Below are 24,809 nucleotides of genomic sequence, written 5' to 3' on the forward strand. Positions count from 1 at the left end.
GTGTGCTTGTTTGTACTGGTGTGCGTTTATACTGGGGTATGGTTGTATTCTGGGCGTGTACAAGAGTGTGCATTTGTCTGTGTATATATTATGGTGTGTATGTGCTTGTATATACAGTTGTGTGTGTGTGTGTGTGTGTATGTGCTTGTATATACAGGAGTGTGTGTATATGTGTTTGTATATACTGGTGTGTGTGTGTGTGTATGTGCTTGTATATACAGGTGTGTTTGTGTGTATGTGCTTGTATATACAGGTGTGTGTATGTGCTTGTATATACAGGTGTGTTTGTGTGTATGTGCTTGTATATACAGGTGTGTGTGTATGTGCTTGTATATACAGGTGTGTTTGTGTGTATGTGCTTGTATATACAGGTGTGTGTATGTGCTTGTATATACTGGTGTGTGTGTGTGTATGTGCTTGCATATACAGGTGTGTGTGAGTGTGTGTGCTTGTATATACTGGTGTGTGTGTGTGTGTGTGTGTGTGTGTGTGTGTGTGTGTGTATGTGCTTGTATATACAGGTGTGTTTGTGTGTATGTGCTTGTATATACTGGTGTGTGTGTGTGTGTGTGTGCTTGTATATACTGGTGTGTGTGTGTGTGTGTGTATGTGCTTGCATATACAGGTGTGTTTGTGTGTATGTGCTTGTATATACAGGTGTGTGTGTGTATGTGCTTGTATATACTGGTGTGTGTGTGTGTATGTGCTTGTATATACTGGTGTGTGTGTATGTGCTTGTATATACAGGTGTGTGTGTGTGTATGTGCTTGTATATACAGGTGTGTGTGTATGTGCTTGTATAAACAGGTGTGTGTGTGTATGTGCTTGTATATACAGGTGTGTGTGTGTGTATGTGCTTGTATATATAGGTGTGTGTATGTGCTTGTATATACAGGTGTGTGTGTGTATGTGCTTGTATATACAGGTGTGTTTGTGTGTATGTGCTTGTATATACAGGTGTGTGTGTGTGTATGTGCTTGTATATATTGGTGTGTGTGTGTGTATGTGCTTGCATATACAGGTGTGTATATGCTTGTATAGACAGGTGTGTGTGTGTATGTGCTTGTATATACAGGTGTGGGTGTGTGTATGTGCTTGCATATATTGGTGTGTGTGTGTGTATGTGCTTGTATATACTGGTGTGTGTGTGTGTGTGTATGTGCTTGTATATACTGGTGTGTGTGTGTGTGTGTGTGTGTGTGTATGTGCTTGTATATACAGGTGTGTTTGTGTGTATGTGCTTGTATATACAGGTGTGTGTGTGTATTTGCTTGTATATACTGGTGTGTGTGTGTGTGTGTATGTGCTTGTATATACTGGTGTGTGTGTATGTGCTTGTATATACAGGTGTGTGTGTGTATGTGCTTGTATATACAGGTGTGTGTGTATGTGCTTGTATATACAGGTGTGTGTGTGTGTGTATGTGCTTGTATATACAGGTGTGTGTGTATGTGCTTGTATATACAGGTGTGTGTATGTGCTTGTATATACAGGTGTGTGTGTGTGTATGTGCTTGTATATACAGGAGTGTTTGTGTGTATGTGCTTGTATATACAGGTGTATGTGTGTGTGTGTATGTACTTGTATATACAGGTGTGTGTGTGTGTGTGTGTGTGTATGTGCTTGTATATACTGGTATGTGTGTGTATGTGCTTGTATATACTGGTGTGTGTGTGTGTGTGTATGTGCTTGTATATACAGGTGTGTTTGTGTGTATGTGCTTGTATATACAGGTGTGTGTGTATGTGCTTGTATATACAGGTGTGTGTATGTGCTTGTATATACAGGTGTGTGTGTGTGTGTATGTGCTTGTATATACAGGTGTGTCTGTGTGTATGTGCTTGTATATACAGGTGTGTGTGTATGTGCTTGTATATACAGGTGTGTGTGTGTGTTTATGTGCTTGTATATACTGGTGTGTGTGTGTATGTGCTTGTATATACTGGTGTGTGTGTGTGTGTGTGTATGTGCTTGTATATACTGGTGTGTGTGTGTATGTGCTTGTATATACAGGTGTGTTTGTGTGTATGTGCTTGTATATACAGGTGTGTGGGTGTGTATGTGATTGTATATACAGGTGTGTGTATGTGCTTGTATATACAGGTGTGTGTGTGTGTGTATGTGCTTGTATATACAGGTGTGTTTGTGTGTATGTGCTTGTATATACAGGTGTATGTGTGTGTGTGTATGTGCTTGTATATACAGGTGTGTGTGTGTGTGTGTGTGTATGTGCTTGTATATACTGGTATGTGTGTGTATGTGCTTGTATATACTGGTGTGTGTGTGTGTGTGTGTGTATGTGCTTGTATATACAGGTGTGTTTGTGTGTATGTGCTTGTATATACAGGTGTGTGTGTATGTGCTTGTATATACAGGTGTGTGTATGTGCTTGTATATACAGGTGTGTGTGTGTGTATGTGCTTGTATATACAGGTGTGTGTGTGTGTATGTGCTTGTATATACAGGTGTGTCTGTGTGTATGTGCTTGTATATACAGGTGTGTGTGTGTATGTGCTTGTATATACAGGTGTGTGTGTGTGTATGTGCTTGTATATACTGGTGTGTGTGTGTGTGTGTGTATGTGCTTGTATATACTGGTGTGTGTGTGTGTATGTGCTTGTATATACAGGTGTGTTTGTGTGTATGTGCTTGTATATACAGGTGTGTGGGTGTGTATGTGATTGTATATACAGGTGTGTGTATGTGCTTGTATATACTGGTGTGTGGGTGTGTGTGTATGTGCTTGTATATACAGGTGTGTGTGTGTTTATGTGCTTGTATATAATGGTGTGTGTGGGTGTATGTGCTTGTATATACTGGTGTGTGTGTGTGTGTGTATGTGCTTGTATATACAGTTGTGTGTGCATGTGCTTGTATATACAGGTGTGTGTGTGTATGTGCTTGTATATACAGGTGTGTGTGTGTATGTGCTTGTATATACAGGTGTGTGTGTGTATGAGCTTGTATATACAGGTGTGTTTGTGTGTATGTGCTTGTATATACAGGTGTGTTTGTGTGTATGTGCTTGTATATACAGGTGTGTGTATGTGCTTGTATATACTGGTGTGTGTGTTTGTGTGTATGTGTTTGTATATACAGGTGTGTGTATGTGCTTGTATATACTGGTGTGTGTGTTTGTGTGTATGTGCTTGTATATACCGGTGTGTGTGTATGTGCTTGTATATACCGGTGTGTGTGTATGTGCTTGTATATACTGGTGTGTGTGTTTGTGTGTATGTGCTTGTATATACAGGTGTGTGTGTGTATGTGCTTGTATATACAGGTGTGTCTGTGTGTATGTGCTTGTATATACAGGTGTGTTTGTTTGTATGTGCTTGTATATACAGGTGTGTTTGTGTGTATGTGCTTGTATATACAGGTGTGTGTGTATGTGCTTGTATATACAGGTGTGCGTATGTGCTTGTATATACAGGTGTGTGTATGTGCTTGTATATACAGGTGTGTGTGTGTGTGCTTGTATATACAGGTGTGTGTGTGTGTGCTTGTATATACAGGTGTGTGTGTGTGCTTGTATATACAGGTGTGTGTATGTGCTTGTATATACAGGTGTGTGTATGTGCTTGTATATACAGGTGTGTGTATGTGCTTGTATATACAGGTGTGTGTGTGCTTGTATATACAGGTGTGTGTGTGTGCTTGTATATACAGGTGTGTGTATGTGCTTGTATATACAGGTGTGTGTATGTGCTTGTATATACAGGTGTGTGTATGTGCTTGTATATACAGGTGTGTTTGTGTGTATGTGCTTGTATATACAGGTGTGTGTATGTGCTTGTATATACAGGTGTGTGTATGTGCTTGTATATACAGGTGTGTGTGTGTGCTTGTATATACAGGTGTGTGTATGTGCTTGCATATACAGGTGTGTGTGTGTGTGCTTGTATATACAGGTGTGTGTATGTGGCTGTATATACAGGTGTGTGTATGTGCTTGTATATACAGGTGTGTGTGTATGTGCTTGTATATACAGGTGTGTGTGTTTGTGTGTATGTGCTTGTATATACTGGTGTGTGTTTGTGTGTATGTGCTTATATATACTGGTGTGTGGGTGTGTGTATATATACTGTTTTGTAAGTGTTTGTGGGAGTATATTGTGTATAAATTCTAGAATATACTGCTTTATTTGTCCTTCATGTTGCTCTTGCCCTCTTGCCTTCCTATCTCTCTCTTTCATAACCTACATATCTACTTATTTCTCACTGTCCCGACCCACTTACCTCCCACTCTATTACACATCCAAATTGTAACCCCCCAAAAGGTTTTACTTTAGGCCTAGCACATAAACATGATATAAACTAGCAATGACATAAAAAAAATCTACCTGTAGGATGGTGTAGATCAGTTTCAGAGCAACTGGAAGCTGCTGATAGCAGAACTTTCGATCTGTGTCATTTTTTATTGCTGTTAAAAATAAACCACAAACACTATAAATAATTATGTTACAGATTGTTAAAGGAGGAAAAAAAAAGTTCAGTAAAATATTTTGATGCATATATATATATATTGTATATACACTCACCGGCCACTTTATTAGGTACACCTTGCTAGTGCCGGGTTGGGCCCCCTTTTGCCTTCAGAACTGCCTTAATTCTTCGTGGCATAGATTTAATAAGGTGTTGGAAACATTCCTCAGAGATTTTGGTCCATATTGATAGCATCACGCAGATGCTGCAGATTTGTCGGCTGCACATCCATGATGCGAATCTCCCGTTCCACCACATCCCAAAGATGCTCTATTTTATTGAGATCTGGTGACTGTGGAGACCATTGGAGTACAGTGAAATCATTGTCATGTTTAAGAAACCAGTTTGAGGTGATTTCAGCTTTGTGACACGGTGCATTATCCTGCTGGAAGAAGCCATCAGAAGATGGGTACACTGTAGTCATAACGGGATGGACATGGTCAGCAACAATATTCAGGTAGGCCGAGGTGTTTAAATGCTCAAATGGTACTAAGGGGCTCAAAGTGTGCCAAGAAAATATCCCCCACACCATTACATCACCACCAGCCTTTTTGATACAAGTTAGGATGGATCCATGCTTTTATGTTGTTTACGCCAAATTCTGACCATACCATCTGAATGTCACAGCTGAAATCGAAACTCATCAGATCAGGCAACGTTTTTCCAAACTTCTATTGTCCAATTTTGGTGAGCCTGCGCAAATTGTAGCCTCAGTTTCCTGTTGTTAGCTGACAGGAGTGGCACCCGGTGTGGTCTTCTGCTGCTGTAGCCCTTCTGCTTAAAGGTTTGTTGTGCTTTCAGAGAAGGTATTCTGCATAACTTGATTGCAACGAGTGGTTATTTGAGTTACTGTTACCTTTCTATCATCTTGAACCAGTCTGCCCATTCTCCTCTGACCTCTGACATCAACAAGACATTTTTGTCCAGACAACTGCCGCTCACTGGATATTTTCTCTTTTTTGGACCATTCTCTGTAAACTCTAGAGATGGTTGTGCGTGAAAATCCCAGTAGATCAGCAGTTTTTTAAATACTCAGACCAGCCCGTCTGGCACCAACAACCATGCCACGTTCGAAGTCACTTAAATCTCCTTTCTTCCCCATTCTGATGCGCGGTTTGAACTTCAGCAAGTCATCTTCACCAGGTTTAGATGCCTAGATGCATTGAGTTGCTGCCATGTGATTGGCTGATTAGCAATTTGTGTTACCAAACAATTGAACAGGTGTACCTAATAAAGTGGCCGGTGAGTGTAAATATACAGGTAGCAAACCCTTTATTCACACTGCCTGGGACTGGAAAAGGTTGGGATTTCAGAATAGTTTGGATTTTGGAGGATTATGGAAAATTTGCTTCTGTAAAATGGGACAATTTGGAGAGGGGATAGAACCAAGTGTAACAATAATATCTTATATAATTTAGGTAATATTTACATATCACAATACAGCTTATACATACAACCTAAAGGTAGTTTAAATAATATTTAATACTTTTGTATACATAGTAACCTCATACAGATAGTACAGTAACCTCATAAAGATAGTACAGTAACCTCATAAAGATAGTACAGTAACCTCATACAGATAGTACAGTAACCTCATAAAGATAGTACAGTAACCTCATAAAGATAGTACAGTACTGTAATCAGAAAGGAAATAATTGTTGCTTTAAACAAATATAGACTATTATTTGCGTTTTAGACACAAAAATAAAACCAAATACACAGGCAGAGAAGATTGTGACTTACAGGCGGGGGGGGGGGGGGAATAATTTTTGATCATTTTGTTTTAAAAAAAATATTAATTAAAAAGTTTGGATTTTGAAAATTCGGGATTTGGGGATTTATACCTGTATGTGTATTATATCTATCTATCTATCTATCTATCTATCTATCTATCTATCTATCTATCTATCTATCAAAGGGTAATAATTGTATTATAGGCAAATCATGAGCCCCTACTTGTGCTGGGGGGCTCTGTCGCTGCTGTATGGTTGCCTGGATTTTCTCCATGTTTCTTTGCTGGATTCTCCTCCTCTTCTGAGCCAATAATGAACTCTGCTCTGGAAAATAACAAGCTCTCTTCCAAACTGTCCGTTGGCTCCTAAAATAAGATTTGATGTTACAATTTAGCTCTAAATAATATAGGGTGTTTTATATAAAAAAAAAAACAGTCCACAACCTCTGGAGTGCACTTCCAACAAGAAGGCACTTTCCTGTATTAATAGTAAAAACTTTAACCCAGGGATTGCATCGTATATATCTGAGGAAGGCGGCAACCGTGAAACCTCACTGGATTAAAACTGGACACCAGTGATTAAACAGAATACAAAGAATATGGGCCAGATTATAAGTGCGCTAATTAACGCTCCCGCTTGAGTGTTAATTGCGCTAGAACTAAGCTTTTTGCGCACGTCAGGTAGCGCCTGTATTATAAGTTGAACCATGAGATGAACGCAAAAAGCCGAACTTAGAATATCATGTGCGCATTCATGTATTCCCCCATAGAAATTGATGGAGAAAAACACCCCACTCTCACGCAAATCCATAAAATGTATGAGATTTGCTTTTAAAGGTTTATTTGTGTACATCAAATAGCTGATTTTGTGTTTTGAGGCCACAACCTAATAAAATGGGTTGAGCGTGTAGGTATAATCAGATCTTGTTACTTTATCACATTATGTACATATACATGCTTCTTTATTTTATATCTGTCCGTAAACCAAAGACCAATACTTGGAGAGAACAATGAAAAATTAACATGTTATTACCTTATCTCTTCTATACCCCACTGGGAGTGTAATCTATTCTACTGGCTGCATTTACACAGCTTGGCCTTAAGGCCAAAAACTTTCAGGATAGGTGGGGATACCGCAGGCTAAATAAACTATTTCAAATGCCAATATAAAGGTAATGGAAATACTTGTAAATAATTTAATACACTCCAGCAGGTAAAGTGGATCATTGGGAACAAATTAAAGGGGAGAACATTTTTGAGTGAACTGTCCCTTTAACTGAAAAGGGCTCCAATGCACTTATATATACGTTTGTGCTCAACTTGTAATCAACTTGTCAACATTGTGAAAAGATTTAAACATTAGGATAGCCAACAATCTCAAAATCCAATATACAATAGGCATGATGTGACAAAGGGCTAGATTATGAGTGGAACGTTATTTTGCATGCGCGCTAACCCAGTGTGCACAACAAGTTAACGTATTCCCCCATAGAAGTCAATGCAGCAAGAAAAGTGGGAAAAGCCTAACTCCCTACTCGCACGTAAACCAGATTGCATAATCTCAAGCGAGCTAACCTAACAAGTAAATATGAATATTTTGCATTCCATGGCCTCTAGTTATCAACGTGTCTACTTACCTGCCATCGCCGGCCCCAATACGCCCGCCTAAGCTCGCTTCACATCGCCGCCGCGGACCTGAATACGCTCGCCAAAGTTATCAAAAAAGCTGTCAAAAAGCCGCGCACCAAGTAAGGGGCGATGAGCAGCGGACTTTGATAGTTATCACTCATCCGATCTCGCTGCTCTTCGGCTTTTTCCCAGCTTTATTGATACCCCTGTCACTAAGCACCCACATTAAACTACACTGTTCTACCCCCTATACCGGAGCCCCCCGCAACTAAATAAAGTTATTAACCCCTAAACCTCCGCTCCTAGACCCCGCCGCAACTATAATAAATGTATTAACCCCTAAACCGCCGCTCCCGGAGCCCACAGCCACTCTAATAAACTGATTAACCCCTAAACCGCCGCTCCCGGACCCCGCCGCCACCTACATAATACCTATTAACCCCTATCCTGCCCCCCTATACCGCCGCCACCTATAATAAATTTATTAGCCCCTATCCTGCCGATCCCGTACCCTGCTGCAACTAAATAAATTGTTTAACCCCTAAACCGCCGCTCCCGGACCCCGCCGAAACCTATATTATACTTATTAACCCCTAATCTGCCCCCCCTACACCGTCGCCACCTATAATACATTTATTAACCCCTATCCTGCCCCCCCTATACCGCCGCCATCTATATTAAACTAATTAACCCCTAAACCTAAGTCTAAGCCTAACCCTAACACCCCCCTAACTTAAATATTATTTTAATAAATCTAAATAAATATTACTCTTATTAAGTAAATTATTCCTATTTAAAACTAAATACTTACCTATAAAATAAACCCTAATATAGCTACAATATAACTAATAATTATATTGTAGCTATTTTAGGATGTATTTTTATTTTACAGGCAAATTTCAATTTATTTTAACTAGGCACAATAGCTACTAAATAGTTATTAACTATTTAATAGCTACCTAGTTAAAATAAAGAAAAAATTACCTTTAAAATAAAAACTAACCTAAGTTACAATTACACCTAACACTACACTATCATTAACTAAATTATTCATATTTAAAACTAAATACTTACCTGTAAAATAAACCCTAAGATAGCTACAATGTAATTAATAATTACATTGTAGCTATTTTAGGATTTATATTTATTTTACAGGTAACTTTGTATTTATTTTAACAAGGTAGAATAGTTATTAAATAGTTATTAACTATTTAATAGCTACCTAGCTAAAATAAATACAAAATAACCTGTAAAATAAATCCTAACCTAAGTTACAATTAAACCTAACACTACACTATCATTAAATAAATTAAATTAATTAACTACAAATACCTACAATTAAATACAATTAAATAAACTAACTAAAGTACAAAAAATAAAAAAAATTACAAGATTTTTAAGCTAATTACACCTAATCTAAGACCCCTAATAAAATAACAAAGCCCCCCAAAATAAAAAAATGCCCTACCCTATTCTAAATTACGAAAGTTAACAGCTCTATTACCTTACCAGCCCTTAAAAGGGCCTTTTGCGGGGCATGCCCCAAAGAAATCAGCTCTTTGCCTGTAAAAAAAACCACAATACCACCCCCAACATTAAAACCCACCACCCACATACCCCTACTCTAACCCAAACCCCCCTTAAATAAACCTAACACTACCCCCCTGAAGATCATCCTACCTTTAGCCGTCTTCAGCCAGCCGACCACCGATGGAACAGAAGAGGACATCCGCAGCGGCCGAAGTCTTCATCCAAGGGGCGCTGAAGAGGTCTTCCATCCGATAGAAGTCTTCATCCAGGCGGCGTCTTTAATCTTCATCCATCCAGAGCGGAGCGGAGCCATCTTCAAAGCAGCCGACGCGGAGCCATCTTCATCCACTGACGCCTACTCGCCGAATGAATATTCCTTTAAGTGACGTCATCCAAGATGGCGTCCCTCGAATTCCGATTGGCTGATAGGATTCTATCAGCCAATCGGAATTAAGGTAGGAAAAATCTGATTGGCTGATCCAATCAGCCAATCAGATTGGGCTCGCATTCTATTGGCTGATCGGAACAGCCAATAGAATGCGAGCTCAATCTGATTGGCTGATAGAATCCTATCAGCCAATCGGAATTCGAGGGATGCCATCTTGGATGATGTCACTTAAAGGAATATTCATTCAGCGAGTAGGCGTCGGTGGATGAAGATGGCTCCGCGTCGGCTGCTTTGAAGATGGCTCCGCTCCGGATGGATGAAGATTGAAGACGACGCCTGGATGAAGACTTCTATCGGATGGAAGACCTCTTCAGCGCTCCTTGGATGAAGACTTCGGCCGCTGCGGATGTCCTCTTCTGTTCCATCGGTGGTCGGCTGGCTGAAGATGGCTAAACGTAGGATTATCTTCAGGGGGGTAGTGTTAGGTTTATTTAAGGGGGGTTTGGGCTAGAGTAGGGGTATGTGGGTGGTGGGTTTTAATGTAGGGGGGGTTGTATTTTTTTTAACATGCAAAAGAGCTGAATACTTTGGGGCATGCCCCGCAAAAGGCCCTTTTAAGGGCTGGTAAGGTAATAGGGCTGTTAACTTTCGTAATTTAGAATAGGGTAGGGCATTTTTTTTATTTTGGGGGGCTTTGTTATTTTATTAGGGGGCTTAGATTGGGTGTAATTAGCTTAAAAATCTTGTAATATTTTTTTGTTTTTTGTAACTTAGTTTTTTTTATTTTTTGTACTTTAGTTAGTTTATTTAATTGTATTTAATTGTAGGTATTTGTAGTTAATTAATTTAATTTATTTAATGATAGTGTAGCGTTAGGTTTAATTGTAACTTAGATTAGGATTTATTTTACAGGTAATTTTGTATTTCTTTTAGCTAGGAAGTTATTAAATAGTTAATAACTATTTAATAACTATTCTACCTAGTTAAAATAAATACAAAGTTACCTGTAAAATAAATATAAATGCTAAGATAGCTACAATATAATTATTAATTACATTGTAGCTATCTTAGGGTTTATTTTACAGGTAAGTATTTATTTTTAAATAGGAATAATTTATTTAATGATAGTGTAGTGTTAGGTGTAATTGTAACTTAGGTTAGTTTTTATTTTACAGGTAAATTTGTCTTTATTTTAACTAGGTAGCTATTAAATAGTTAATAACTATTTAATAGCTATTGTACCTAGTTAAAATAAATTGAAATTTCCCTGTAAAATAAAAATATATCCTAAAATAGCTACAATATAATTATTAGTTAGATTGTAGCTATATTAGGGTTTATTTTATAAGTAAGTATTTAGTTTTAAATAGGATTAATTTAGTTAATAATAGTAATTTTATTTAGATGTATTAAAATAATATTTAAGTTAGTGGGGTGTTAGGGTTAGACTTAGGTTTAGGGGTTAATAATTTTATTATAGGTTGCGGCCGTATAGGGGGGGCAGGATAGGGGTTAATAAATGTATTATAGGTGGTGACGGTGTAGGGGGGGTAGATTAGGGGTTAATAAGTTTAATATAGGTGGCGACGGTATAGGGGGGGCAGGATAGGGGTTAATAGGTATTATATAGGTGGCAGCGGGGTCCGGGAGCGTCGGTTTAGGGGTTAATAAGTTTATTAGAGTGGTGGTGGGCTCCGGGAGCGGCGGTTTAGGGGTTAACATGTTTATTATAGTTGTGGAGGGCTCCGGGAGCGGCGGTTTAGGGGTAATACATTTATTTAGTTGCGGCGGTGTAGGGGAGGACAGATTAGGGGTGTTTAGACTCGGGGTACATGTTAGGGTGTTAGGTGCAGACGTTTCCCATAGGAATCAATGGGGTGTCTGGCAGCAACGAACATGAGCTTTCGCTATGGTCAGACTCCCATTGATTCCTATGGGATCCGCCGCCTCCAGGGCGGCGGATTGAAAACCAGGTACGCTGGGCCGGAAAAGTGCCGAGCGTACCTGGTAGTCATTTGATAACTCCCAAAAGTAGTCAGATTGTGCCGAACTTGCGTTCGGAACATCTGGAGTGACGTAAGAATCGATCTGTGTCGGACTGAGTCCGGCGGATCGAAGCTTACGTCACAAAATTCTACTTTTGCCGGGCAGCAGGGCTTGATAACTTAGGCGAATCAGCCTCGCCACAAAAACGCTGCAGAATTCCAGCGTATTTGAGGTTGACAGCTTGATAACTAGAGGCCCATTGTTCTTCAAATAGCAAAATATGTGATGTTTTTTGGTAAAATATATATCTATACCAATAGACGATTTTACAAAGGTATAGATATATACAGACTTATATATAAGTACATCTATTTATAAATACATAGCAGATATTCTGCTATGTGCAGAACATTGAAATGTGGACCATGTACACTAAATACACAGCGTAACACATGATTAAATATGAATATTGCATAAATATGCTTTTTTATGTTTTCATCTACTTGACTGCAAAAGACTCTAATGCAGTTATATGTTGTCTATATATGTATACAAATGTATTTATGTGTGTATATGTGTATATGTGTCTGTAAATACATACACATATGTGCATACATCTATCTATCTCTCTCTCTCTCTCTCTCTCTCTCTCTCTCTATATATATATATATATATATATATACATGCATACAGGGAGTGCAGAATTATTAGGCAAATGAGTATTTTGACCACATCATCCTCTTTATGCATGTTGTCTTACTCCAAGCTGTATAGGCTCGAAAGCCTACTACCAATTAAGCATATTAGGTGATGTGCATCTCTGTAATGAGAAGGGGTGTGGTCTAATGACATCAACACCCTATATCAGGTGTGCACAATTATTAGGCAACTTCCTTTCCTTTGGCAAAATGGGTCAAAAGAAGGACTTGACAGGCTCAGAAAAGTCAAAAATAGTGAGATATCTTGCAGAGGGATGCAGCACTCTTAAAATTGCAAAGCTTCTGAAGCGTGATCATCGAACAATCAAGCGTTTCATTCAAAATAGTCAACAGGGTCACAAGAAGCGTGTGGAAAAACCAAGGCGCAAAATAACTGCCCATGAACTGAGAAAAGTCAAGCGTGCAGCTGCCAAGATGCCACTTGCCACCAGTTTGGCCATATTTCAGAGCTGCAACATCACTGGAGTGCCCAAAAGCACAAGGTGTGCAATACTCAGAGACATGGCCAAGGTAAGAAAGGCTGAAAGACGACCACCACTGAACAAGACACACAAGCTGAAACGTCAAGACTGGGCCAAGAAATATCTCAAGACTGATTTTTCTAAGGTTTTATGGACTGATGAAATGAGAGTGAGTCTTGATGGGCCAGATGGATGGGCCCGTGGCTGGATTGGTAAAGGGCAGAAAGCTCCAGTCCGACTCAGACGCCAGCAAGGTGGAGGTGGAGTACTGGTTTGGGCTGGTATCATCAAAGATGAGCTTGTTGGGCCTTTTCGGGTTGAGGATGGAGTCAAGCTCAACTCCCAGTCCTACTGCCAGTTTCTGGAAGACACCTTCTTCAAGCAGTGGTACAGGAAGAAGTCTGCATCCTTCAAGAAAAACATGATTTTCATGCAGGACAATGCTCCATCACACGCGCCCAAGTACTCCACAGCGTGGCTGGCAAGAAAGGGTATAAAAGAAGAAAATCGAATGACATGGCCTCCTTGTTCACCTGATCTGAACCCCATTGAGAACCTGTGGTCCATCATCAAATGTGAGATTTACAAGGAGGGAAAACAGTACACCTCTCTGAACAGTGTCTGGGAGGCTGTGGTTGCTGCTGCACGCAATGTTGATGGTGAACAGATCAAAACACTGACAGAATCCATGGATGGCAGGCTTTTGAGTGTCCTTGCAAAGAAAGGTGGCTATATTGGTCACTGATTTGTTTTTGTTTTGTTTTTGAATGTCAGAAATGTATATTTGTGAATGTTGAGATGTTATATTGGTTTCACTGATAAAAATAAATAATTGAAATGGGTATATTTGTTTTTTGTTAAGTTGCCTAATAATTATGCACAGTAATAGTCACCTGCACACACAGATATCCCCCTAAAATAGCTATAACTAAAAACAAACTAAAAACTACTTCCAAAACTATTCAGCTTTGATATTAATGAGTTTTTTGGGTTCATTGAGAACATGGTTGTTGTTCAATAATAAAATTAATCCTCAAAAATACAACTTGCCTAATAATTCTGCACTCCCTGTATACATATTTAGACATGTATACTGTATGTATGCATCTCTATGTTAAAGCCCCTTGCCTGCCTTTTTTTTTCCTAACACCTGAGATCTCATATTTTTGAGCCCTTATAACTTTTTTTATGAAATATTTGTTTTAATAATTTCTATCAGATAGTGTTATTATGAGTGTAACTGTATTGTTAAATGTATTTTTGATGTGTTTTGTACAACTCTTTTGTCTCGTAATACCAGAGATCTGAGGTCGCGGTAATCATTCTAGCGACCTCGTGATTAAGCTCATGCATTCGCTTTTACTTTCAACTTGTAACATGCGCACTCCTTCCAACACGAGCAAACAGCCGTGATAAACACGAAGGGGCCGATTCAGTATGCCCCGAATGCGGCCAACTCACCCTGTTTCCGCGCAAGCCTTCAGGCTCACCGGAAACAGCAGTTAAGAAGCAGCGGTCTTAAGACCACTGCTCCTTAACTGAATTTGCAGAGTACAGCAATCAAACCGATCAGATACGATCGGGTTGATTAACAGCCCCTGCTAGCAGCTGATTGGCCGCAAATCTGCAGGGGGCGGCATTGCACAATTGCACAAGCAGTTCACTAGAACTGCTTGTGCAATGCTGAATACCGACAGCGTATGCTGTCCGCATTTAGCGATGTCTGGCGGACATGATACCCTGCAGTTGTTGCACATTGTTAAATCAGCCCCAATCTCTGTAATCTGACCCAAAATGTATAATAACGCCAAAAAAAATAAAAAATCTTCTACCTATGGGCTATTTTTTCCGACTCACTATGATAAAAAAGAACCAGACGGACCATTGAATCCTGAGTTGGAAGAACCTGTTACTTTTGTGTTCACATTCCAATGATCTTCACATAGCAGATTATGTTCTAAGTATTTTTAAATAGCTATTCCTATATATATCTGTATATATCTATACCTATACCCAGATATATATAGAAATAAATATAACATTCTGCTATATGAAGAACATTGAAATGTGAAAAATGTATATTTTCTGTTGGGTTAGCGCATTTGAGAAAATGTAATCGTGTTTGCGTGTGTTTTTGGGAGTTAGGTTTTTTTCCCCACTTTTCGTGCGACATTGAGGTCTATGGGAAAATACGTTAACTTTTTTGCAATATTGTAACTTCAGATTTTTGTGTTTGTCAATTTAGCATGCCAACAAAAACTTTTTACTTGTAATACGCACGGTACCCTGACATGCACAAAAATCCAAAGTCAGCCGCAGTAAGCGTGCAAACGGGGGCGATAAATAGCGCTCCATTCGTAATCTAGCCCTCTGAGTTTTAGAATATGATTTAATAAAGTTACGTATTTTGTATATAAGATTTTTAGATGATCTATAATTCAAGTTTTTTCAATTATCTTATGTTTTCTATTTTTTATAGAAGACAATTCTGAAAGACAGGTTGTTCTAAAAAGGCTTCCCTAAGTAAACTACATAATAAATGACCGGTGTGTCTAGCTGAGTGGTTTCCCAGTACAAATCCTTTATTGGCAGTTCCATCAATTTCTCTTGTTTAATATGAAGGTCATTTTTCATCCTGATCGAAACTTGCTGAAACACATAAATACATAGTCTCATCTGTAAGCTAAAAACCTTATCCATCCATCACATGTGTCTTCTTAACTATAGAGGAGAAACATGGGCCTCGACACAGCACATATATTATAATCTTGCTGAGTCGTTATGTAAGCTGGGAATATCCCTAGGACAAAATTGTGCATCTCGTTTTTCAAAATGACAGCAGACGGGAGACGGAATTACAAGAGGAAAATATATAATGCTGAAAATGAGAAATTACTAGTAATACTGCTAAGGATTTGTGTACTATTGTGTAGAAGGATGTATAGATTATGTTACAAGAAACAAAGTGTATTTGAAATGTTTGTACAACTTCTATGGTCATTTCCATATATATATAAATCCATATATACTTCTATATAATCTGTGTCATTCACTTGTGGAATAAAGTTTGCTCCAAGGGAAAATCTGTCTTTATAACTACATAGTACTTGTTTTGTATTACATTTCCTAAATCCTAAGGGACTTTATTCATAATTTAGATAGAACTTTAATTTTTAACTTTCAAATGTACTTCTATTATATAATTTAACTCTGTATCTTTGTGGAAAAGCATATCTAGGTAGTTTTAGGGGCAGCAATACACAACTGGGAGCTAGCTGCTGATTGGTGGCTGCACATATATGCCTTTTGTCATTGGCTCACCCAATATAGGGCAAGATTAGTAGTGTTGCGCTAAATTTATTGTGTTAATTTGCGAGTTAGCGCAACTGAATATGTTGCGTAAAGTATTAGGGCTAAAATAAAACATAAATACATTAAAATAAACAGTTACACTCATATAAACACTGTCGGTTTAAAATATTCATATAAATATTAATACGTATTTATGAGAGTTTAAAAGTAATGGTATATAGCCATGTATTTGACTGCAAAGGGCTATAATATATATATATATATATATATATATATATATATATATATACACATGGGTCTAAATAATAATTCTATATTTAATAATGTATTATACTGTGTATTTACAGTAAATATTTCACATTCCAATGTTCTCTATGTAGGGGGAAATGTTCTTTGTATTTTTAAATGAATATTCCTATTTATATATCTGTATATACCTATTTATATATCTGTATATACCTATTTATATATCTGTATATACCTATTTATATATCTGTATATTCCTATTTATATATCTGTATATACCTATTTATATATCTGTATATACCTATTTATATATCTGTATATACCTATTTATATATCTGTATATTCCTATTTATATATCTGTATATTCCTATTTATATATCTGTATATACCTATTTATATATCTGTATATACCTATTTATATATCTGTATATACCTATTTATATATCTGTATATACCTATTTATATATCTGTATATTCCTATTTATATATCTGTATATACCTATTTATATATCTGTATATACCTATTTATATATCTGTATATACCTATTTATATATCTGTATATACCTATTTATATATCTGTATATACCTATTTATATATCTGTATATTCCTATTTATATATATGTATATACCTATTTATATATCTGTATATACCTATTTATATATCTGTATATACCTATTTATATATCTGTATATACCTATTTATATATCTGTATATACCTATTTATATATCTGTATATTCCTATTTATATATCTGTATATACCTATTTATATATCTGTATATACCTATTTATATATCTGTATATACCTATTTATATATCTGTATATTCCTATTTATATATCTGTATATACCTATTTATATATATGTATATACCTATTTATATATCTGTATATACCTATTTATATATCTGTATATACCTATTTATATATCTGTATATACCTATTTATATATATGTATATACCTATTCCTGTAAATATCCATATAGATATATAGGTATAGATATTTATTTTACATTAACATTATTAGATATTTATATAGAAATATATATTTAAAAACAAAAGGAACTTTTTTTTTCTATCTGTAGAACATTAGAAAGTATTCTCCCCATAGTCTTCAATGGAGAGCACTACAGAAAAGAAAACAACTAACGGCTTTCTGAGCCGAAACATGTAAGGCTGTTGTTATCAGACAGTCCTATGTTATTTGTTTGTGCCTTAACTTGGAATAAGAATTTTAAAGACACCAAGGTGTTATGAATAAAATATGAGTTTTTAACTCTACCCAGTGCCGGTGCTCCTATTTTCTACCTTGAGCTACTATTGAACTTTACCCACAGTGAGCACGGCAACTTCTGGAGCTTTGAAGCGATTTCAGGACCATTTCTATCCGGTATACTATTCCGGAATGAGCAAAGGCAGAGGTGAGCTGACGTCATCAGACGCATCAGAGGCGTAACCGCGCCCCCTATTGCTACGAGCTGAGGAGGGTATGGCAGGCTGAATGGAGGACGGAGAACGCTGAGGAGTACTAGAAAGTACCGGCCAAGATCCAAGAGAGGATTGTTGCATCGTAAGAACCATAGCCTCTACCCAGGGACCGGCAGGCTGATACGGGGGGCACGGTAAGGAAACTTTTACTCACTCTATGGAACTTAAACCATTATTATGAACACACGCTTCTAAAACTTACCACTGCTTGGGCTATAAGCCATATTCGGTAATTATAAAAATACGCGCTTTTGCCACAAATGTATTTTGCTGTTTAATTTTTGTTGAACATATGATTCAGATAGGGCATGTTATTTAAAACAACTTTCCAATTTACTATTATCATTAAATGTGCTTTGTTCTTTTGGTATTCTTAGTTGAAAGCTAAACCTAGGTAGGCTCATGTGTTAATTTCTAAGCCCTTGAAGGTCGCCTCTTATCTCAATGCATTTCACAGCTAGAGGGCGTTAGTTCATGTGTGCCATATAGATTGGCTAAAATGCAAGTCTGTCAAAAGTACTGAAATAAGGAGGCAGTATGCAGAGGCTTAGATACAAGGTAATCACAGAGGTAAAAAGTATATTAATATAACTGTGTTGGTTATGCAAAACTGGGGACTGGGTAATATAGGCATCATCTATTTTTTTAAACAATAAAAATTCTGGAGTAGACTGTCCCTTTAACATTTCCCATTCCATTGTTCTTCACACACAGGAAAATATTCTAGTGACGACATTGTTTTCAACCCCTTGTCTTCTAAAGAAGTGTGTAAAAAATCATTGTAAATTTTCCTGCCAGTATTTCTTTCTGCTGAGTTGAAAATGATTGGATGTGATTACAATTGTATACCCTTGGGTATAAGCAAGGCCCAGACTGAATATTGAGCACAACAAGCATTTGTCCACCTCTCAATAAGGGGCCCGATCCGATATGCAGTGTCGCCCGCAAAAGCCAGCGACGCCGAAATTTGCGCTGGTTTGGTATCCTATATACGGCGTAACCTAGAAGTTACGCTCGTATATTTCTGCCTTCGCCTGTAGTTTTTTGGGCCATAGGCAGGTATACCAAACCAGCGCAGTTTGGTATCCAATATACAGCGTAAGGACTTACGTGGCGAAAATGGAGAAATCTTACTCCATTTTCACCTCGCCACAAAATGCAGACGTAGTAAGCCTTACGATGTCTATTGGAGCCCCGTAACTCCCTAAACTACCTGCAAAATAAACCTAACTCCCTAAACTACCTGCAAAATAAACCTAACACCTAACGCATGCGCAATGTCTATCTACCTGTCAACAGCAATCCCCCGCCGCAATCCCTAATAAATTATTTAACCCCTAAACCGCCGCACACGGACCCCGCCGCCACCTACATTAAAAGTATAACCCCCTAATGTGATCCCCCTACACCGTCGCAAGATACATTACATACCCCTAATGTGAGTCCCTTACACCGCCGCCATCTACCTTACCTACCCCCTAAAGTGAGCCCCTACCCCACCGCCATCTATCTTACCTACCCGCTAAAGTGAGCTCCTACCCCGCCACCATCTATCTTACCAACCCCCTAAAGTGAGCCCCTACCCCGCCGCCATCTACCTTACCTACCCCCTAAAGTGAGCCCCTACCCCGCCGCCATCTATGTTACCTACCCCCTAAAGTGAGCCCCTTACACCGCTGGCATCTATTTTAAAAATATTAACCCCTAATCAAATCCCCCTACACCGCCGCCAGCTATATTAACTATATTAACCCTAATTATATTAGGGTTAATATAGTTAATATAGTTATTATATTATACATATTAACTATATTAACCCTAATTATATTAGGGTTAATAAAGTTAATGTCGTTATTATATTATACATATATTAAGTATATAACCCTATCTAACTCTAACATCCCTAACTAAATTCTTATTAAAATAAATCTAATTAATATTAATATTATTAATTAAAATATTCCTATTTAAATCTAAATACTTAACTATAAAATAAACCCTAAGATAGCTACAATATAATTAATATTTACATTGTAGCTATTTTAGGATTTATATTTATTTTACAGGTAACTTGGTATTTATTTTAACTAGGTACAATAGCTATTAAATAGTTAATAACTATTTAATAGCTACCTAGTTAAAATAATTACTAATTTACCTGTAAAATAAATCCTAACCTAAGTTACAAATACACCTACACTATCAATAAATTAAATAAACTACAAATATCTATCTAAAAATACAATTAAATAACTAAACTAAATTACAAAAAAAACCCCACTAAATTACAAAAAATAAAAAAAATATTACAAGATTTTTAAGCTAATTACACCTATTCTAAGCCCCCTAATAAAATAATAAAGCCCCCAAAATAAAAAAAATTTCCCTACCCTATTCTAAATTTAAAAAGTTCAGTTCTTTTACCTTACCAGCCCTTAAAAGGGCCTTTTGCGGGGCATGCCCCAAAGAAAACAGCTCTTTTTGCATGTAAAGAAAAAACACAATACCACCCCCCAACATTACAACCCACCACCCACATACCCCTATTCTAAACCCACCCAACCCCCCCTTAAAAAAACCTAACACTACCCCCCTGAAGATCTCCCTAATTTGTCTTCACCCAGCCGGGCCGAACTCTTCATCCGATCCGGGCGATGTCCAATCAAGCGGCAGTGAAGTCTTCTTCCATTCGGGCGATGTCTTCAATCAAGCGGCAGTGAAATCTTCTTCCATCCGACGATGTCTTCATTCAAGCGGCAGTGAAGTCTTCTTCCATCCGGCGATGTCTTCTTCCATCCGGCGATGTCTTCAAGCAAAGCGGCATCTTCAATCTTCTTTCATCGCTCCTCCGCCGTGGAGCATCCCTCCGGCATGACGACTTCCCGACGAATGAGGTACCTTTAAATTACGTCATCCAAGATGGCGTCCGTCGAATTCCGATTGGCTGATAGGATTCTATCAGCCAATCGGAATTAAGGTAGAAAAATCTGATTGGCTGATTGAATCAGCCAATCAGATTCAAGCTCAATCCTATTGTACCTAGTTAAAATAAATACCAAGTTACCTGTAAAATAAATATAAACCCTAAAAGAGCTACAATGTAATTATTAATTATATTGTAGCTATCTTAGGGTTTATTTTATAGGTAAGTATTTAGATTTAAATAGGGATATTTTAATTAATAATATTAATATTAATTAGATTTATTTTAATAAGAATTTAGTTAGGGATGTTAGAGTTAGATAGGGTTATTATACTTAATATATATATAATATAATAACGATATTAACTATATTAACCCTAATATAATTAGGGTTGATATAGTTAATATATATAATATAATAACTATATGAACCCTGATATAATTAGGGTTAATATAGTCAATATAGCTGGCGGCGGTGTAGGGGGATTAAATTAGGGGTTAATATTTTTTAAAAAGATGGCGGCGGTGTAAGGGGCTCACTTTAGGGGGTAGGTAAGATAGATGGCGGCGGGGTAGGGGGCTCACTTTAGGGGGTAGGTAAGATAGATGGCGGCGGGGTAGGGGCTCACTTTAGGGGGTAGGTAAGGTAGATGGTGGCGTTGTAAGGGACTCACATTAGGGGGTATGTAATGTAGCTTGCGACGGTGTAGGGGGGATCACATTAGGGGGTTATAGATTTAATATAGCTGGCGGCGGGGTCCCGGAGCGGCAGTTTAGGGGTTAATACATTTTTTATTGTTAGGCTAGTGAGGGGGGATAGCGGATAGAGGGTTAGACGTGTCGGGCTATATTTAGGAGGCGTGTTAGACAGTACGGGAGATTTAATAACTTTAGTCAGGTTTTGTAGGTGCCGGCAGTTTCTAAAGTGCCGTAAGTCACTGGCGACTCCAGAAATTTGTGCTTACGCAGATTTCTGGACATCGCTGGTTTGTCAGACTTACGGCACTTTAGCCTCTGACGGCGCCGTATATAGGATAGCTTGAGTTGCGAGCTGAAACTGCGGGCGGCGGGGGTTCCCTCGCTTGCGCCGCAAACTACGCTCTTTATCGGATCGCGCCCCAAGTCTCAAGAAGATAAACATTTTGATTTGGCTTCCTTTAAGCAAATACATATGGAGCAACATGGCTGTTAAATACTAGGGGGCCGATTTATCATCGGTCTGTCCGACATGATCCGCTCAGCTTACACTGTCTGCATTTAGCATTGCAAAAGCAGTTATGGTGAACTTCTTGTGCAATGCCGCCCCCTGCAGATTCCCGGCTACTTAAGGAGCAGCGGTCTTATAACGCACCACTATGCAACATTTTAATTAACATCGAAATTAAGTTAGAGTTTCATTTATCTACTTCTTTACTATTAAATGCAGAAATCTACCTTTTATACTGATATCTTTTCATACCGTAACTCAGCCCGGTAATAAAAAAAAAAATATTGTTTAAAAATTACAAATATCTTGATGAACGTTTTGATTGGTCCCCCACTGACGTCCCAACTGACTTGCGCTATTCCCACAATTACAAATATAAATGCGTGTCTCACAAAATTATCGGGCTCTATAGATGCACGCATGCACATTTTTTCCGTGATTTTGATTCATCAGACTCGCCAGAAACAGCAGTTATGAAGCAGCGGTCACAAAGACCGCTGCTCCATAACCTGTCCGCCTGCTCTGAGCAGGCGGACAGACATCGCCGGAAATCAAACCGATCAAGTACGATCGGGTTGATTGACACCCCCCTGCTGGCGGCGGATTGGCCGCGAGTCTGCAGGGGGCGGCGTTGCACCAGCAGCTCTTGTGAGCTGCTGATGCAATGCTGAATACGGCGAGCGTATTTCTCTCCGCATTCAGCGAGGTCTGGCGGACCTGATCCGCAGTATTGGATCAGGTCCGCCAGACCTTGATAACTATGGGCCATTGACTCAATATCTATCACTGCAGCAAAGTTTAGGCCTACGCTTGCGCACTAGAAGGACGATTTACAAAAATGCGCATGGAGAAACACGTAAGAGCGGGTGGGACCGCTCTTACGTGTAAATGAGAAAAAGCTGGAAATGAGCGGGTTTGCGGAGGAAGGAGAGAAAACGGTATGGGATTTACAATCTAAATATCTTCAAAAGACGAATGGTTTTTTTTAAAAAAAAAAAGCTAACGACTCTATTAATCTAGGTATGATAAGTGAATAAAGAGAAAAATTTACTTTCACTTTAAAGGGACAGTATACCTTAACATTTTTTTCCCTTAATGTATTTCCAATACCTTTATTTACCAGCTGCAGAGTATAAAATGTATGAGATTTGCTTTTTAAGGCTTATTTGTGTATATGAATTAGCTGATTTTGTGTTTTGAAGCCACAACCTAATAAAATGGGTTGAGCTTGTAGGTATAATCAGATCTCATTACTTTATCACATTGTGTACATACACCTGCTTCTTTATCTTATATCTGCCCATAAACCAATCACCAATACTTGGCGAGAACAATGGAAAAATTAACATTGTATTAACTTATCTCTTCTATAACCCACTGGGAGTGTAATTTATTCTACTGGCTGTGTTAACACAGCTAGGCCTTAAAGCCAAAAACTTTCAGGATGGGAGGGATACCACAGGCTAAGTAAACTATTTCAAATGCCAATATAAATACTTGTAAACAATTTAATACACTCCAGCAGGTAAAGTGGATCATTGGGAACAAATTAAAGGGAAGAATTTTTTTGAGTTAACTGTCCCTTTAATTGCTGTTTCCGGTGAGCCTTTACAGGGGAATCAGGGTCCGTTCGGCCCTTGATAATTCGGCCCAATGGTTGCCAAATGAAAGCTATTATAGTAGCAATTTTGTAGTACTCTTATGCCTATCATTCAAAAATGTGCAGCATTTTACAATATGACTGTATAATGTGTGAGAAATTAATCCTGGGTCTGAAATGTGCTTTAATTTGTTCCCATCAGTTCATGGAATTATATTCCTAAAATACAGTTTCATGTCATTTCTTATAATATTTATTGGTTTTTTTTTTGTAAAATGATGATGGTCCACAGTCCTCCACAGGACCTCCTTCTAGTGGCAGGAAATATATCAAATACATTATGGAGGACTGTGGACCATCATCACTATGAAACTAATGGTATTTAAAGTAACAGTTACCAAGCTGTCATTTCTATAAACAATGCATTTTCTATTGGCTGTGTTGCAACAAGGTACGTTGCCCCTCCTGATATTGGACTTTTGGATCTGACTCTGTCTATGATGATGACAAAGTGTTTTTACATCTTTTAATAAAAGTTGAATTTTAGAAATCGTACCACCAGTCTGATCTCTGCCTTAGGAGCAAGGCGTTCCAGCAACTCACAAGCCATCTGATAACACAGAATACTGGACTGGCATAAGCCACACTCAATGGCTTTTTCATCTTTCTGGCAGGTGTGGGATCCTCCCCAAGGTGCCTGGAACACATTATTTATGATGGATATAATGTCCTTGGAAAGGCTGTTTTCCATTCCCAATGTGATCCCATCGTCCTGTAGCTCCATCTGAAACAAAGAAGGATTCTGATAACCCTTAAGAGTACTTGTTCTACAAGCACAACATGCATTGTTCACTAAGTAGTAGCACGACCCTAGATCTGGGTTATGAATCATCGGCAAACTGATATTAGTATGATTACAATTACATTTATGGATAAAAGGGAGTGTTTAGACATAAAAAAAATTGTGTAATACCATTAATTCATAAAAATTCATATGCTGGCTATTCCCCAGTGTTTTATGTATAATCCGTTTTCAGTTATGGCCCAAAAACTTAATGTTTGCAACAGGGGAAAACAGTAATATCAATAGTAAAAAATGCATTTA

The 24,809-nt window shown here is 38.0% G+C and overlaps 1 protein-coding gene across 1 annotated transcript in view; it reads right to left on the reverse strand.

Annotated features, from left to right (window-relative positions):
* UNC79 (unc-79 homolog, NALCN channel complex subunit) overlaps positions 1 to 24,809 on the reverse strand; it is a 538,284-nt gene that overhangs the window by 276,455 nt on the left and 237,020 nt on the right. Inside the window, exons 19-21 of the mRNA XM_053710079.1 lie at positions 24,261 to 24,488; positions 6,447 to 6,582; positions 4,343 to 4,422 (exon numbers count right to left, since the gene is read on the reverse strand). Of these exons, the coding sequence (XP_053566054.1) occupies positions 4,343 to 4,422; positions 6,447 to 6,582; positions 24,261 to 24,488 (444 nt within the window). The remainder of the gene's footprint in view (positions 1 to 4,342; positions 4,423 to 6,446; positions 6,583 to 24,260; positions 24,489 to 24,809) is intronic.

The sequence above is a fragment of the Bombina bombina genome, chromosome 1, assembly GCF_027579735.1.
Source record: "Bombina bombina isolate aBomBom1 chromosome 1, aBomBom1.pri, whole genome shotgun sequence".
Lineage (NCBI taxonomy): Eukaryota > Metazoa > Chordata > Amphibia > Anura > Bombinatoridae > Bombina > Bombina bombina.